We start from the raw sequence: 14201 nt of genomic DNA, 5'->3' as shown, positions 1-14201 counted from the left end.
TTGATGAGAGATTTTACTTTTTGGCCGTATCACCCAGCCCATCTCTGAGGATATTTTATGTGGGTGTCGAGAGAGTGTAGAGTCCAAATCCAGCTAATTGAAGCTGAGGTTTGTTCACCACCTTGACTGCAGTGTGTCTTCCAGGGTTGTTGCCATTTGTCACAAATTTTGTCTACAATTTTTTGGAACAAAAATTCTAAGTGCAGCTGAAGAGAAGACTGATTCATCTTTGAGAGCCAAAATTCCTTTCTGTTTTAGAAGACATGCTCCTTTTTATAATTTGGACTTTTTTAAACTAATGGATCTGTGCACATCTATATTAAGACTGACTTTGTTGCGGAGATGAGAGATCCAAGTGTGATGGCAAACCAATCTGTGTGAAAGAAGGTGGTTTTGACAGCTGTCCAGATTTCCATCCAAAGATCTTCCTAGTAAAACACTAAAAACATGTCGAACAGGAAGGAGGTCCCCCAAATGACCCAGGACACTCCAGTGAGACTATATTTCTCTGCTGATTTGAGAACAGTATCCTCCTCTAGAGGAGCTGGAAGAGGGAGGTGTGGGCTTTCCTACTGAAACTGCACATGACCCAAACCAATGGCAAAATGATCATTGATGGATGAGATGGATGAAAATAAGTTTGACAAAGAATGTATAATAGCTTAGTGAATGATGGATGGATGGATGGATGGATGGATGGATGGATGGATGGATGGATGGATGGATGGAGATGATATATGGCTGAATGGAAATTTTCTTTAAATCTTGAACTAAAATAAGTCATTCAGATGGTAGATGCGCATGCGTGGATCAGTCAAGAGTCTGACCTGTCAGTAGCTTGCGTCAAATACACACGCGCATCCACAGCTGTCAGGACCGTTAGGTGTGACGCAGCAAAGGCAGACCTGTTCTAATCAGAGCCGGGACTAAAACATCTCGCACGTGTTTAATATTAAAGCTTTGAAAAATCAACGGTGAGAGTGAAGCGCGCGGCCTGTTGTCATCTCCGGATAAGTGGGTCCTCCGGTACCCGTCTGATCATGGGATGCGATCCCGCGGGGGCAGTAACGTCCTGCACGGTCTGAGCGTCAGCCGGCACCTACCCGACAGTCGCCGTTCATTGGTCTCTGCTGCCCGCGCAGCCTTCAGGAGATGAAACGCTCCTTCACGGCTGCATCCTAAGCCTCAGAGCATCGAAAGGAGCTTTCACGCAGCTGAGCGTTCGTCTGCTCTCGGTAAAAGTCGCTTCTGTCCGCCTCTTGGCACGCCAACAAGCTGAGGCAGCTAATATAGTTGTCTTCCGGTGGTGGATTTCAAAATAAAAGCATGGCATTTCTCATATGAAAAAATAACTTCCGGTTATTTCAACAAACCGGAAGTCTGACTGGTAATGTTTTCAACTTTTTAAGAAACTAATAATTAATCTTTTCTTTTCCTGTTGCTATATTGTTAAATTTCAGTAATCAATTCACAAATAAAGGTAAAATACAGATACAACTAAAACATGTAAATATCCCAAATCAACCAATGTTGTGAAAATAGGAACTAATGTAATCAAAGTCTTTTTTTTTTTAATTGTTCCGTCCAACAACTGAGCGAACAGATGAGAGCTGAAGGCCTTTTGTGTTGGACAGGTTTTACAATCACTAAAAGAGGTTAGGAATCTTTGGATAACCAAGGTGTACATTTATATAAACCCCTTTTTGTTTTTTGTTTTATTATTTTTTATTTATTTGTTACATTTTGTGTTTTAAGTATATATACATATTCTTTTTATTAAAGGGGAATGAGAGGGGGAAAGTGTGTGTGTGGGGGGGTAGAAGAAATACAAATAAAGAAAGAGGGGGAGAAAGGGGGGGGGGTTACAAGTGTTGAGTTGCTAATTTGAATAGGTTATTATTTTAAAAATAAATGCAATAAATTAACCCCTTTACCCACCTGCTGTGGATGCATCATTGACCCCGGGGGCCAGGCCAAGCGCCAAGCAACCGGCCACGGGCATAACACCGGCCCCCAGGTCCCAGAATCCCAAGCTTCAGCAGCCAGCCACCAGCACGGCCCCTGGCCGCCGTTCCCGCCCGCCCTGCGCCCAGAAGGCACCGACCCAGCAACCCCCGCCTCAATTCAAGCCAAGTGCGCCCCCCGGCATAAATGTTCTATTCTGAATTATATGGTGAAACTGTTGGATCCCTTTGTTCTTCCATAAAGTAAAGTGAATCATGTTTTTGTTTAGTAAGATGTCAGGGTCGTTCCAGATGGGGGTAAGTTTGCATGGAAATATTGTGAAGTTGTTGTGTTTTTAGTGAAGAACATAAAAAACTCTCAGAACTATTTTAGAATCAATCAATCAATCAAGGCTCTTGCGGGGGGGGGTGCCCCTTCCCAGTGCGTAGAGCCGACCAAAAAAAACAAGGGTCTTCCAAGCTTTCCGGTCTTGTGCCAGAAGCTCAGTATCCTTCATAGCAACCCCATAAGGTTTAACATCCCCTGCAATAACATCTGTCCACCGAGTACGGGGTTTGCCTCGAGGTCGTTTCCAGCCCGCAGCCCCTGGGTTAAACTCAAAGATGGCCCGCGTCGGATGGTAAGAGGGAAAACGGAGAACATGGCCGAACCATCTGATGCGGCTTTGCGCAACAAGGCAAGAGGCTTGGGGCTGGAATCACTGTTAGATAATGCATGCCATAAAACCCCCACTTAAAGCTCCTAGGACCAAATGTCAGGATGTGGAGCAGGGTGATGTGGGTGATGTGGAGCAGGGTGTCAGGCACCCATGGTGTGGGGGGGGGGTCCTTTGAAGTTTCTGTTCTTCTCTTCTCTATGCAGATGGCTGCGGGACAGCTAACATGCCTTGAAGTCGTGGAGGCAACTGACCAGGCGGATTCTGCATCCTCTTCTTTGCATTTACATATTCCTCCAGAGATTGTATAAATGCCGGGCAGGGACAGAGACAGTGCTCTTTGTTTGTGTCCCTGCTGTGAGCCCTGTTTTAGTAAAAAGCATTCAGGGAAATTGATTGAGCCCGATATCTGTATTAGAAATATTGTTAGGGTAATAAATCTTTGGCTTAAATTGGATACCCCCGTCTGTGCCCTTTCATTCCAACGGAATCTCCACGCATAAATTAGAAAATCCCACCAGGGTGTTAGAGATGAGCTGATGTTTAAACTTCTGAAGCACTTATGTTTAATCTTGGAACTGAAAAAAGCAAAATTAGAAATACTTAGGTTATCACAGACAGTGTTCTCTATATCTAGCCAAGATTCATCTGACACACCAGGTTTAAGCCATTTTAAGACATAGAAGTATGGAAGCGATTCTGTAGCATAATTAAAAAAATAGTCAAAACCAGAAATGCTTTTTCATTTTCAGAATGAAGCTGCATTTTTTGACTCAAAATTAAAATGAAAAAGCAATCCGCCAAAATGATTTTTCATTGTCCTCTTCAATACTGCTTATTCTGTCACAAAGAACTTTTTGAAAATGAAATGTCAAATACCATTTTCATTATCATTTTAATTAAGTGACAGAATCTAAAGATTCTGATTAAAGATTAAAGATTTAATTTTTAATTTTTTTTAAGTTTTTTTTTTATTTTTAATTTTAAAGATTTTTAAGATTAAAGATTAGATTAAAGATTTCTGGTTTTGACTTTTATTTTTAATTATGTTACACAAATGCTTCCATAAGTAGTAATCCTGGAAATTAAGTAGGCCTAGTCCTCCTCTGTCTTTAGATTTTGGAATAGTTTTAGACTGATCCTTGGTGGTTTACCTCTCCATAGGTATTGGGAGATGAATGAGTCTAATGATTTAAACCACGTAGTTGGAAGTTTTGAAGGAATTATTGAAAACAAATTTGGGAAGAATCATATTTTTTATGGTTGCAACTCTCCCTATCATAGGTGAGAGAGATCAGTGAGATCAGCTTGAATTGTCTTAAGGAGTTGGGCGTGGTTTAGCTTGAATACATCAGAAAGCCTAGAGGAAATATTTATACCTAAGTATTTTATGTTGTCTGTTTGTAATTTAATGGGTGATGGGTTTAGATAGTTACAATTAATTGGCAGAATTGTGCCTTAAGACTCATTTATGGAGTATTCCAAAACCGAGGAAAATGTATTAATTAGGGAGATGGTTTTGCAAATGGAAGATTGTGAATTTGGAGTAAATAATAAAACAACATCTGCGTAAATGCTTATTTTATGTTTTACACTCTACACACTTACGCTCTACATTTTATGTTCAAAATCAAGGTCTTTGAAGGTAGTGAAAATATATTTAAAATGATGAATTAACCAATTGTCTTTGTGCCACTGTATTTCTTCTAAATACTCAACTAAAGTTTATTTATACGACACCTTAAAATGACTGGACTCAAACAAGGTGCTGTATCATGCAACAGCTCAAAACATTACAAACAAGAACTAAAAGTTTAAAAAAAATTAAAGGTAAAATGTATAAATAGGTGCCAAGATATCATAAAAACACAAGATAAAAGCAAAAGCAGTAAAACACACCAGCTGCTCTAAAGCCTGGCTAGAAAAATAGGTTTTAAGAAGTTTTTTTTAAAGGACAGCCAGGATGTTTGCCAGTATGCTCAGCACACTTGCCCTTCCAACTGGAAAGTTACAGGTGTATCTGAAGGTGAGTTACTCAACATTACATCAAATATTCATCCCATAAACAAGCATGTTAAATCGTGGGTAAGTTATCTAGTACGGAGACCAAACCCAGGAAATCCCTTCAGTCTATAGTCATTTTAACATGAATTTGTAATGTAATCAAGTGGTTCAATAATAATGGAATTGTCTGGTCTGATCAGGTGTATCATCGTAGACATTTTTGAAATAGTAGTGAGAACATTTCACTAGTCTTTGTTTGTACGCGTTTCGCTGTTATTTCAGGTCTGATCTTTGCAGCTTTCATCTTCCTTTGTTCCTTTTTCCTTTTGAAGTTAAAACACTTGACACAGCTGACACATGAACAGAAGCGCCGCTCACCTGAATGCTGATTGGAGGAGACGCATGAGTGGGTGGGGCTTGGGGCGGCTGCTGGCAGCACGCGAAGGTGGAGGTTGGGAGAGCGAAGCGTTGTCCGGGGTCAGGTGGGGAGGAAAAAGAGCGCAGCCTCCTGCTCTCTGGACGCTGCGGCTCCGACAGGTACGTCTGTAGCTGGAAAACAACATCCTCCTCCCTGCTGGAAGGGGGAGCAGGAGGGGGAGCCGGGGGAGGCGAGCTCAGGCTTTGGGCTTGGAGAGGGGGCGGGGGATTGGGCGACAAACAGGAGACAGAAATGTTAAGGAGGATGCTGTGCAACACAAGGCAACAGTGCCACCTAGAGGAGCATGTGTGTCACTGCATACTATAAAACCGTACAGCGCACCACGAAACCCCCCCCCCCCCCCCTCCTCACCAGTGACCTCCTCCCAGTCTCATTTTAGAGATAAGCTCTGTTTTAAAAAAACAAAAATAGTGAACCTTCATGCTGTGCCATAGGGTGATCGTTTGGCCACTGATCCACATCTTCGTGTCTGTCTGCACCACATGCCTATTTTCTAAAAACATCTGAATATAACGATTCATTCGAACAACGATTCGATTCATTTAATAATTGTGGTTGCTGATCCAAGTCATTGTTGATATCGATTCATTTTGGACAATCCAATTCACTGTCAGGGCGGCCGTGGTGAAGCGGTAGGGCGGTCGACCCATGATCGTAAAATTGCAGGTTCGATTCCCGCCTTGCACGCCCATGAGTCGAAGTGTCCTTGGGCAAGACACTGAACCCCACCTTGCCTCTGGTGGTAGGCAGGCGCCTGTGTTTGGCAGCGGAGCCGCCACCAGTGTGTGTGACTGGGTGACTGGGTGAATGGGTCTGTGACTGTAAAGCGCTTTGTCCTTGTAGGAAGAAAGGCACTGTATAAGTATACGCCATTTACCATCTGTCCTAAAATGGATCCAGAACATCTTTTTCCCAAAGATTCAACCAGTGTGACTCAGAGAGAAATACCTAAAATCATATCTACATTTTAGTTTCCTAAAGTTCAGCCCACTGTTTCTTTTCCACATCCAAATAATCCAAAGGGAACATTCTTAGAACATTCTAGCACACTGTGTGGTCACATGTCTTTGCTAAATTCAAAGTGTTTCCACACATTGGACTGGAATGATGGACTGATCAGTTTTTACTGCATGACATGTGTGTTGTCTGCTGTAATGCATTTGGTTGTTTTTACGTTATAGTAAAATAAACCTGCCACCAGTCCAAATTTTATTTAGATTGACTATAATCAGTTTATTTTCATTTTGAAAAGATTTTATAAGGGCATAGGTCAACTCAAATTTGATTTGATTAACAGCTTGCTGCAGACAGATTGATCTGTTTGGATCTTAGGAATAAAAATTGATTAATCAGGTCATTCTTACATCCCTTATCTAAAGGGCTCCTGGTTCAGGGAAAGAATAATAAAAAAAGACTACTGAGACTTACATTTTTTTTATAGTCTGGCTTTTAAGAAAATCAGGACCTATCAAATTCCCAGCTGCATTCAAATGTACACTTACAAAGTTTGAGTTCACAATTGTTGTTTTGTGAAAGTTTGATGCTTTCCTGAAGCAGAACCTGAAAAGTCATTTGGGGCTAGATGGTTCTAATAAAACATTTTGGGCTGCTAAATATGTACACCTGTTTTGTGTCATTTTAAGCTGAGCTTGGTTCTTAGTATCTTAAACGATTTAACCAATTTAGAAAAATTACTTCCAACCGATTAATGAAAAAATAAATATTCAAATCAAAAAGTCAGATTGGATCTTAACAGATCTCTTTAGAGAATAAAATAATTTGTTTTTGGCAAAAAAAGAAATAACATTTCGATAATTTATAATTTAGCAGTTCTTGTCCCTTTTCTATCTGGCTGGTGAAAACCTGAGGAGAATAAAGTTCTAGGAGCTGAAACAGAGAGGAAAAAAAATCAATGTCAAAATTCAAGAACCGGCTGTAGTTGTTCTGTGGGTTTTGGACAAACTAAATCCCTTCTTAGAGCTACTCGCCAAAAGGTGGAGGTTGATAATGTTGTTTTTTGTCAAACCCTTTATAGCAGTTGATGTGTTAGTAGTTATTTATTTAGACAGTAGAGGGCGCTCTGCCGCAGTGCTACCTAAAACGTTTTTAATTATTTTTCTTTAATTTGTTGATTTAAATATTTGTATTTTCTACATTTTATATCATACCTATGAAGCTTTAGGAGCAGTAGGATTTAATTTTGAAGAGTTTTTAATGTTTAGATTACCTTAGTTCAGCTACAGGTTGTAGGAGGCACTTCCTGTTTCCTATAAGAGCAGCACATACGAAGTCAGCACGACAGACGGCAATAAGAGAACAATTATGAAGATTTTTTGTGTTTTAGTTCACCGGTTGGTTCATTAGCAGGCCAAAGTGTTCTACGGATGTTGATGCGGTGTAAAGTTTAAAGTAAGGAACACCACATTAAACAGCAGTACAAGGAACTCGAATGTCTCTCGTCTGTGTGAAAAAATGACCAAGCTGGCACACCCTTCGAAAAATATATTGTAGTTTGTTTTGTTTACATATACTTGTGGTTCAAAAATGTGTTTATTATGTTTTTCAAAATGTACTAAATAAAGATAATTACATTGTTTAAAATGAAATGTAGGGGGTGGGGGGCTTATATGGTGATGACCACCACTGTCCCTCTGAGTCATGGTTCTGAGTCATCTGGAAAAATCTAATGTTTTTTTATTTGATTGTTTATTTTATTAAAATGCTCATTTTTTTCTTTATATCAGTTTAATATTCCATGTGAAATGCCTTTTTTTTCTTTGAGGGTCTTCTCACAGCACATTGGTTACTCCTGCTGTGCTCAAACTACAGTGGGGGGGGCTGCCCCCACATCTGTTTTAAAAAAAACTGAAACGTTGCTGTTGTACACTTCTCCTCTGCAAGCAGGAGAATGGTCTGTACTTCAAAACAGAGTCGGTGATTGCAATGGCCAACTTAAAATAGAATTTGAGAGGCTGTGATTACGTTTTTTGACCGTCCAGCTCTACTCTTTAAGCTTTCAGAGCTACAGGGGCCTCTGGAAGAGAAAAGCGTCCTCTGATGGTCATTTAGCAAAATAAACTCGTACGGCCACCTTAACCCTTGTGCTATCTTAGATGACCCCACCCTTACATTGACGTGTTATTCCTACCATGACAAAGGTGGATAAAGGTGGAAAGATTTCATGGAATCCATGGACACCAGTGAGGATCACAAATCATTGAAGAAAAAAGGTTCAGAGCACTGTCTAGTGGGTCTAGATGACCCAACTCCCAACGTTAAAGTGCCTAGGATAGGACAAAGGTTACGGAACATCATTAAAATGGAATGTACCATTATTGTGTGTATGGTACGCCACACACTATGGTTAGTAAGATGTGAGTACTGGGCCCTTACTGACTGTAGGAAAATGCTGCGTAAACGGGGTGTGCAGGTGATACGCAAGTGCCTAAGGATGTACACACAAACTACACTCTGATTGTGTATCTACCTAAATTCTAACAATCAGGCTTGCATGCACAGAGCACACAAGGGTTGATATAATATTCAGACAAACGTGCAAAATATTTTTTATTTGAGAACATTATTGTCTTAAACTTTAAGCAACCTCTAGGTCAGAATCTGAATGTGAATTTTCTCACCAAGGTCAGGCTGAGCTCATTTTTATAGTTGGAGTTCCGCAGTGAGCTCTGATATTTAAAGTCTTATTGAAACTTTAGCTGCGGTTACATGGACAAAAGTAATTGGGAGAAACGCCTGATCAGAATAAAAAGGTGTCATGTAAACACACTGTTCGAATACTCTGACCCGAGATAGGTGGGTTATGCCGATTGTTGATCCGATCGTGGTGCATCTAAACAATTTATTCCAACTGTGGATCACTACTGCTCTGGCTTTTACGTCAAAAGAATGCCAAGAGTGTGCAAAGCAGTAATCAAAGCAAAAGATGGCTACTTTGAAGAACCTAGAATATGACATTTTCAGTTGTTTCTCACTTTTTTGTTATGCAAATAATTCCACATGTGTTAATTCACAGTTTTGATGCATTCAGTCTGAATCTGTAATTTTCATAGTCATGAAAATAGAGAAAACTCTTTGAATGAGAAGGTGTGTCCAAACTTTTGGTCTGTACTGTATTTAGAAACTAATGAGAAAACAGCGGGGCTTCCGAAGGAGGCTGTGGTCCCAAACTTCGGACCGCATAAGGCGGAAATGCTGCTACGAAGTCCCAAGAAGCTGTGCACAATCATCAGGAGTGCACAACCGTCACAAAGCCCTCTCCCCTGTTGCTAACACAAGGCCACAAGCCTGGCCGCACTGCTCCTAGCATGTCTGCCTCTTAGCAGCTGGACAGACGCAGATAGCAGTGACGTCATCGCCCCGCCTCCCCTCTGGAAATGCTAAGTCGAATTGAATAATGTGACAATGTTTGCAGGGTGGATGTGAAAATGAAAATGCAATCCCCTCTTTGTTTTTTCGTTTTAATTATGACACAGAAACAGCGGTTTTAAAGTAGAAATGAAAAAGAATTTTGAAGTATTGATTTTTAATGTTGAGTCAGTTGATGCAGTTACATTTTGAAAATTAAAAAGCATTTCTGTTAATCCATTTGAATTGTCAAATTAGACATTTCTAAATGAATTTTACTACACATTTACCAGAGAAATTTTTGAAAATGAAATGTCAAATACCATTTTCCTTATCATTTTAATTGAGTGACAGAAAAAGCAGTGTTTTGCATTTTGGTGGATTGATTTTTAATTTTAATTTTGAGTCAACAAATGGTGAGTCAATGCATGGTTTTTTTGATGTAAATAAGTAATAAGCTGTCATATTTTTCTTTTTTGAGACTGTGGGGTGACCAGCTCCAGTTCATGCACAGCTTTGCTTTTAGACGCGTTCCTTATTTTATATCAACATAGAGGATGCTTCTGCAGCTCTGCTCCCTCACTATCCCAGCTGCTACATTTAGGATAATCTGTTTTCTTTTCAGGTCATGGTTCAGGTCAAGTTTTGCTGAGAATCCCTGATTTATTGTTTTCTGCTGCAGCTCAGCCTGTTGTGTTTGGGTGGTGGAGCAGTATGTGTTTGTGCACAGCGGCTGCAGGATGAAAGAGGTTTGACTAAGAGCAATCTGGGCCTGGAGCTGGAAGAGGATTTTAAAGCCGGGCACAGCTGCTCCGGTTGCAGCCCTCACATCTGCCAGGTCAAAACTAAGCAAAGAGGACTAAAATAGTGCAGATGTGTGTAAAACCGAATTTCAGGAATCAACTCTCCTCTTCATTTTTGCTAAAATGAAGATCACAACCAGACATTTCTGAAGATAGAGATGGCTCCACTTTGCACACACTTGGAGCACCAAGGTTTTCTTCTTCCCCTCAGAGAAGCAGCTGCTGCAGCAAGAACCTCTCCTTAGTTTTTCCTCTGTCTTTGGTGTCTAGTAACCCATCTGTTCTCAGCCTGTCAGAACAGTGCAAGCTTCAAGGGGGGTCACAGCTCTCTGAGAAGATCCACAATCACAATTGTTTTGGTGACGCACAGAGAACCTGAGCAGCATTAAGGGGATCAGGTTTGTTTTTGTTGCTGTGCTCTCCGCTCATCCTGGAGGCTCAGGAATTCAGGCTTCTGACGTCTTCACAGGCTCACAGTGAACACACAAGCACCTTAGACAGCTGCATTATTCTTCACGGCTCGGAGACAAGCATCAGCTTCAGCATCATGAAGACGTTCACCCCCATTTTGGGACAGAACTGCTGCAGAACCCAACCAGGATCCACACAGCACCAGCTCCAACACAAACAGGAAGAACAGAAACTATGATGAGCGTCTGAGCAAGAGGAGGACTCGACAGTTTTTGCCTCTTTTGAATACTTGCCTTTCTCAAGTTGATTGATTTGTATCTTAGATACTTTTGGGGCCATGTAACAATGATTACAGTGCCCTGATGAAGCAGACAATAAACTAATTCAAATCAACAAGCTGTTAAAGGTGGGCGATCTATCACCTTATGAGTTCTCTTTTAAGTGAAACCCTACTGAAGCCGGATCAGTTCACTGGTTCACCACTAGGGCCCCATTTTAGAAAAAAATGTAATTATCCAGTCACTTCAATTTAAAACTTACAGCTTAAAAAAAACTTTTAACACATTATTTAAGGCCATACAAGTCCTTGAAATGAACCATTCCCCAAACGGTCTCTCCATGAGTTGCAACAGACTAAACTGCTGCAACTTTTTTCTAAATCACCGGAAGACGACATCTCCACCCCTATGAAGCTTCAAATGTGTTACTGAAAATGATTATTGGAAACAAATAAGAATGGTGGAGAGTTTGAATCCACATTGATTTCTTTTATTTGTATACAATAAACTTCTTCTACAAAGCTAATAATACGAATTACCTCGTAATATTCAGAGACTATTCACACAAAGGGATGGTGATTACTCCCTGAAGGGATGTGATGATTTTCAATTGCCAGCAGTTGGAACCATGCATGCATCCATCCATCCATCCATCTTTTTCCGCACACCTGGGACTGGGTCACGGGGCTAAGCAGTCTAAGCAAAGATGCCCAGAAGTCCCTCTCACTTCCACTTCCTCCAGCTCCTCTGGGGAGATCTTCCCAGGCCAGCTGAGAGACATGGTCTCTCCAGCGTGTCCTGATTCTTCCCCGGGGCCTCTGCCCAGTGGGAGATGCCTGGAACACCTCCCCAGGGAGGCATCCAGGAGGAATCTGGAATAGATGCCTGAGCCACCTCAACTGGCTCCTTTTGATGTGGAGAAGAAGCGGTTCTACTCCTAAGTCTCCACGGGGGACCGAGCTTCTCACCCTATCTCTAAGGGAGCGTCCAGCCACCCTACGATAAAAGTTAATTACAGTCGCTTGTATTCGGGACCTCGTTCTTTAGGTCATGACCCGGAGCTCGTGACCATAGGTGAGTATTGGAACGAAGATCAACCGGTAAATTGAGAGCTTTGCTTTTTGGCTCAGCTCTCTCTTCACAGCAACCGCATAACTATGCTGCTCTGATCCACCAGTCAATCTCAAGCTCCAGTCTTCCCTCACTTGTGATCAAGATCCTAAGATAGTTAAACTCCTCCACCTGGGGCAGGAACACTCCACCCACCGAGTAATGGTAATGGAGTCTGATGGTGGGTAATGGTAATTGAGTGGCAGACAGGTCCTGGGTGACGAGTCAGACAAAGGGTGTTTCAGAAGCCCCTTATCAGAAGTACAATCAAGGACCCAGCTACGTCGCCCGGATTGGCGGATCCCGGGCCCCACTCTGGAGCCAGGCCTGGGGCTCACAGGCCAGCGCCTGGTGACCGGGGCTCTCCCCACACGCTCCAGTCGGACCGAGCCTGAAGAAACAACGTGGGACCACTCTCTCACGGGCCCAACACCCGCAGACCTTAAAAGGGCCCAGTGCAATGTGGTTTGGGTGGCAGTCAAAGGCGAGTCATGGAACTTGGCTTTTAGCAGTTAGAACAAATAGGAAAAGTATGTGTGTCAGTCTATAGGATTAAACAGTAGAATAGCTTTGAGAACCAATACAAACAATGCCCAGACATAGAAACAATTTACTTTCAAAGTTAAAGCAAAACTGTTCCTAAAAGACAAGATGGATGAACAAAAATTATGAAATATCTCATTATTTACTGTGAAATGTCGTTTGGGGAAAAAGAGAAATATAACTATTTGGAATATTATGGGCTAATATGTAAAAGTAGATCGAGGAATAGGTTTAGATAAGCATTGGCTTCTGCCTATCCACTTTTAAATATGTATTTTTTAGTTCAGTCAAAAAGAGACTTATTTATTTACTTTTTTTTTACTATTTATTTTATTTGTCCACTTTTTTTAGAGCACTTTTTTGTGCTCTTTTTTATTGTTCTACATGGTTTGTTTGCATGTTCGAAATAAATCTGATCTAATCTAAACATATGACCTGATTTATAGATCATAACCAGGTTCTGAGAACAATTAACAACTAACCAGTTCGGTCACAATGAGCCTGCAATATTGTAATAAAGTTGTAATGATGTTGCCACATTACCACAATTATGTTGCATAATTTAAAATAAAAATATTTCAAAATTTGGTTGTTGTGTGGTAGTAGTAATACTTCAAAATGTCATTCTTATCCCATATGAAACTCTTCAATGTCTTCAGGTGAAGCCTTTACATTTGTACCTTTTACTGTGAATCAAGTTCATAAAGCTCTCAGAGCTCTGAACCACAGAAAACCTCCTGGGCCAGATCTGATAGAGCCTTTATTTTTAAAAATAGCTGCTGATTTTATTGCTCAGCCCCTTACAATACTTTTTAATTTGTTAATTGAAAATCAAGAAATTCCTTCCATCTGGAAGTCAGCTTTTGTTACTCCTCACTTAAAAGGAGGAGACCCTGCAGTTTTAACAAACTACAGGCCAATCTCCAATTTGTGTGTCATGTCAAAAATTCTTGAATCTCTTATATGCGATCAACTTAAAGAGTTTTCATACTTAAATGAGCTTATCTCAACATTGCAGTCAGGCTTTAGGAAAAAGCACAGTACCATTACTGCTGCTACAAAAGTGATAAATGACATTCTAGTTGCTCTTGACAAAAAGCAATATTGTGCTACACTCTTTATTGATTTGTCAAAGGCATTTGACACTGTGGACCACATCGTATTAAAACAAAGGCTTACCAGTTTTGTCCTTTCAGATCATGGTTGTCTCCTGGCTCACAAATTACTTGAGTAACAGAATCCAATGTGTCAGACATAATGGTTTGTGCTCTGTATTCTTAAATGTACACAAGGGGTTGCCACAGGGTTCTGTATTAGGACCCCTCCTATTTGTCATGTAGATCAATAATATAGGTCAAAATATGTCTGATGCAAATATGTATTGTTATGCCGATGACACAATTTTTTATTGCTTTGATCCATCCCCTGCCACTGTTGTTAAAGCTCTGCAAAAAGCTTTTGACACGGTACAGCTCACATTTTTCCTGCTAAAATTAATGGTTAATGCAGACAAAACCAAATTAATGTGTTTTTCAAACTCTAGAAAAACACCACAGGTTTTCCCTAAAGTCTCCACTCTGGAAGGAAATTAAATTGAGGTGGTTCATGTGTACAAATATCTGGGAATC

General features: G+C 40.8%; 1 protein-coding gene across 6 annotated transcripts in view; it reads right to left on the bottom strand.

Moving 5' to 3' along the window:
- Positions 1–14201, bottom strand: part of LOC101171705 (5'-AMP-activated protein kinase subunit gamma-1) — a 42398-nt gene that overhangs the window by 14705 nt on the left and 13492 nt on the right. For 2 of the 6 annotated variants that reach the window (XM_023949890.2, XM_011488653.4), the window contains one exon: positions 5003–5250. In XM_023949890.2, coding sequence (XP_023805658.1) covers positions 5003–5250 — 248 coding nt within the window. Of the gene's footprint in view, positions 1–827; positions 1303–5002; positions 5251–14201 lie in introns of those variants that run through there. The other 4 variants (XM_078938283.1, XM_020712660.3, XM_011488654.4 and 1 more) reach the window with 4 other exon arrangements.

This window comes from Oryzias latipes, chromosome 20, assembly GCF_053564925.1.
Source record: "Oryzias latipes strain Hd-rR chromosome 20, Olatipes_Hd-rR_3.1".
NCBI lineage: Eukaryota > Metazoa > Chordata > Actinopteri > Beloniformes > Adrianichthyidae > Oryzias > Oryzias latipes.
The sequence above is the reverse complement of the archived record's forward strand: the minus strand, read 5'-3'. Positions and strand labels throughout refer to the sequence as shown.